General features: G+C 40.1%; 1 protein-coding gene across 1 annotated transcript; it reads left to right on the top strand.

Moving 5' to 3' along the window:
• Window positions 1-316: 316 nt before the first annotated feature.
• Window positions 317-2,989, top strand: LOC120716713. Its single transcript, XM_040004304.1, has 2 exons — window positions 317-2,070; window positions 2,567-2,989. Exons 1-2 carry the CDS (start codon window positions 495-497, stop codon window positions 2,584-2,586), a joined length of 1,596 nt encoding a protein of 531 aa, XP_039860238.1. The 5' UTR covers window positions 317-494; the 3' UTR covers window positions 2,587-2,989.
• Window positions 2,990-3,456: the final 467 nt, after the last annotated feature.

Genomic DNA, 3,456 nt, shown 5'->3' with positions numbered 1-3,456 from the left:
TTGAAAAGGGACAAAAAGTAACTCAAGTGCTGAATACTAGTCCTGATAATCCTGTACATGAAAGGCAACATGTGCATATTTTTAAGGAGCATAATGTTGCAGACTCACGATCTCTCTTAACCACAGGCAGAGTTCCAACACAACCTCAGACTCTTTCTGAAGATCCCTTGACGTATCAGCCAAACATTAGAAATTCACGTGAAAATAAACATGTACCTTCTCAAATTTCTGGTCATGAAGAAGACTGTAACATCTTATCTGTCATGAGTAAGCAAAACGAACTCACTGCTTTATTAATCCAACAACATAGTCTTTCTTCATTACCTAAAAAAGAGATCCCAGTTTTTGATGGAGATCCACTTCAGTACCAGACTTTTATTAAATCGTTTGAACACAACATTGAAAGCAGAAATAAAAACCCTGGAGATTGTCTTTATTATTTGGAACAACACACAAAGGGTCAACCAAGAGAACTTGTAAGGAGTTGCCTACACATGACTTCAGAAGCAGGATTCAGAAAGGCAAAGTCTTTATTACGGCAGCATTTTGGGAATGAACATAAACTTGCCACGGCTTACATGAGCAAAGCACTTGCTTGGTCTTCAATAAAAGCAGAGGACACGAAAGCGCTTCAAGCTTACACAATATTCCTAAGAGGCTGTTGCAATGCTATGGAAGATCTCATTTATATGCAGGAGCTTGACATGCCTGCCAACATGTTAGCTATAACAAAGAAACTTCCCTACAGGCAAAGAGATACGTGGAGAACTGCGGTATGTGATTTCCATGAGAAGTGTAATCGACAAGCTACATTTAAGGATCTTGTGGAGTTTTTAGAAAAACAAGTTAAGATCGCATCTGACCCAGTGTTTGGGGACATCAAGGATATCTGTACGACAAACAGAGACACAAGAAAACTTAAGTCTCAAACTCACACAAGATTCAAAGAAAGTTCTTTTGCTACCTCTGTGATGGCATCTGAAAAAGAAAATAACAAAGTTAAGGAAAAGGAAAGAACAGCACAAATGAGGAGTTGCTTGTTTTGCAAAGGTGAACATACCTTAGAAAATTGTCAAGAGCTGGAAAGAAAAATGCAAAAAGACAAAATCACTTTTCTAAAAGAGAATGGAGTCTGTTTTGGATGTCTTTGTAAAGGTCACATTAGTAGAGACTGCAAAAAGCGCCTCAGGTGCAAGATGTGTGGTTTAAAGCACCCTCAAATGTTACACATCTATCAAAAGACAATGAGTAAAGAACAAGAATCAAAGGAACAAACTCAAAATCGTGCCATAGTCTCTATTCAGACCAGTGCTCTTACTGGGGCCGGTAAAGATGAATTTAAACTTTCCATCGTGCCTGTGAAAGTTAAGGCCAAGAAAGGAAATGTAACATTGTACACCTATGTATTTCTTGACCCAGGCAGCACTGCATCATTTTGTACAGTAAAGCTGATGAATGAGCTGAAAATTCATGGAAGAAGATCCAACATTCTGCTGAGAACTATGGGACAAAATAAAGTTGTTGAAACGGATATTATTGCAGATTTAGAAGTCGCTGGACTAGACGGAAATGGGTTTTGTGATCTTCCCATTCTTTATACTCAGTTCACTATGCCTGTCCATAAAGGAAACATTCCTCACCAGAACGATATAATCCGGTGGCCATATTTGAAGTCTGTACATCTGCCAGAAATTGACTCTGAAATTGATTTGCTAATTGGCACGAATGTGCCCAAGGCTCTGGAACCACTGGATGTCATTAGAAGTGTTGGAGACGGACCGTATGCTGTTAAAACTGTCCTTGGCTGGACAGTAAATGGACCTTTGGGTGAGACTCAAACTGAAGTTCACGATCAGCCACAGATAAGTGTCAATAGAGTTTCAGTGGTGAAACTTGATGAGCTGTGGAATCAGCAGTTTAAAACTGATTTTCCAGAGTGTGCCAGAGATGAGAAGGAACCTTCTAAGGAAGACCAACAGTTTTTGGATAAAGTTTCCAATACTGCTAAGCTACATAATGGTCATTATTATATTGGACTCCCATTGAAAGACTTAAAGGTCTGCATGCCAGATAATAAAAGTGTTGCTGAACAACGCCTTCAGAATCTGAAGAAAAGACTTATGAAGAACTCTACTTTTCTGCAGGACTATAACAGCTTTATGTCAGATATGATCTCTGAAGGTTATGCAGAAAAGGTACCAGAAGACAACTTAGAACGGACGGATGGCAGGAAATGGTATTTGCCGCACCATGGTGTTCTGCATCCACAAAAGAAAAACCTTAGAGTGGTGTTTGACTGTGGAGCCAAGTATCAAGGAGTGTCACTAAATAGCAAGCTCTTACAAGGTCCAGACTTGACCAGCACGTTAATTGGAGTTCTGACAAGATTTCGTAAAGAACCTGTTGTCATTGCTGCAGACATTAAGGCCATGTTTCACCAGGTTAAAATACCAGAGGAGGATCGAGATATGTTAAGATTCCTTTGGTGGCCCAACGGAGATTACACTCAAGCCATGGTTGAATATAGGATGACAGTACATGTTTTTGGAGCAACATCATCTCCCAGTTGTGCAAATTTTGCACTAAGGAAATGTGCTGAAGATCATAAACAACAGTTTAGCCTTCAAGCCGTGGATGCAATGTTGAACAACTTTTACGTCGACGATTGTCTCGTCTCAGCAGCCACAGAAGAGGATGTGATCGATCTCTATCATGAACTCTGTGCCATATCCTTGAAAGGAGGCTTTCCACTGAACAAATGGATAAGTAACAGTCGTAATGTGTTGGCTGTAATACCTGAAAGTAACAGAGCAAACAAAATAAAGGATGTAGACTTGATCAGTGATGAACTTCCGGTGGAAAGAGTTTTGGGCGTTCAATGGTGTGTGGAGTCTGACGTTTTCAAGTTCAGAATCACTCTAAGAGATCGCCCTTTGACAAGACATGGCATCCTTTCTGTAGTCAGCTCTGTTTATGACCCCCTAGGAATGTTGGCACCAGTAATCTTAAATGCTAAAAAGATTCTGCAAAATCTGTGTCGAAAAAAGATTGGATGGGATGATTCATTACCTGATGCAGTTATACAGGAATGGACTATTTGGATGCAAGAGCTCTACAAGCTGGAGGAGTTCAAGGTTGATCGTTGTTTTAAAACCAACAGTTTTGGAACTGTAAAAACTGCTCAGTTGCATCATTTCGCAGATGCATCTGAGGACAGCTATGGAACATTGACTTATTTGTTACTAAAGAACGAACAAGACCAGGCACACTGTGCATTCATTATGGGAAAGGCACGTGTTGCTCCTTTAAAACCAGTTACAATCCCTCGAATGGAGTTAACTGCTGCCACCTTAGCAAGCAGAATGGATGTAATGTGGAAAAAGGAGCTGCAGATGGAACTGAAGGACTCAGTATTTTGGACTGACAGCACCTCTGTACTAAAATATATCAACAATA

Source organism: Simochromis diagramma, unplaced genomic scaffold, assembly GCF_900408965.1.
Source record: "Simochromis diagramma unplaced genomic scaffold, fSimDia1.1 OVJJ01000565.1, whole genome shotgun sequence".
Taxonomy (NCBI): Eukaryota; Metazoa; Chordata; class Actinopteri; order Cichliformes; family Cichlidae; genus Simochromis; species Simochromis diagramma.
This window is presented reverse-complemented; position numbering and strand designations above follow the sequence as displayed.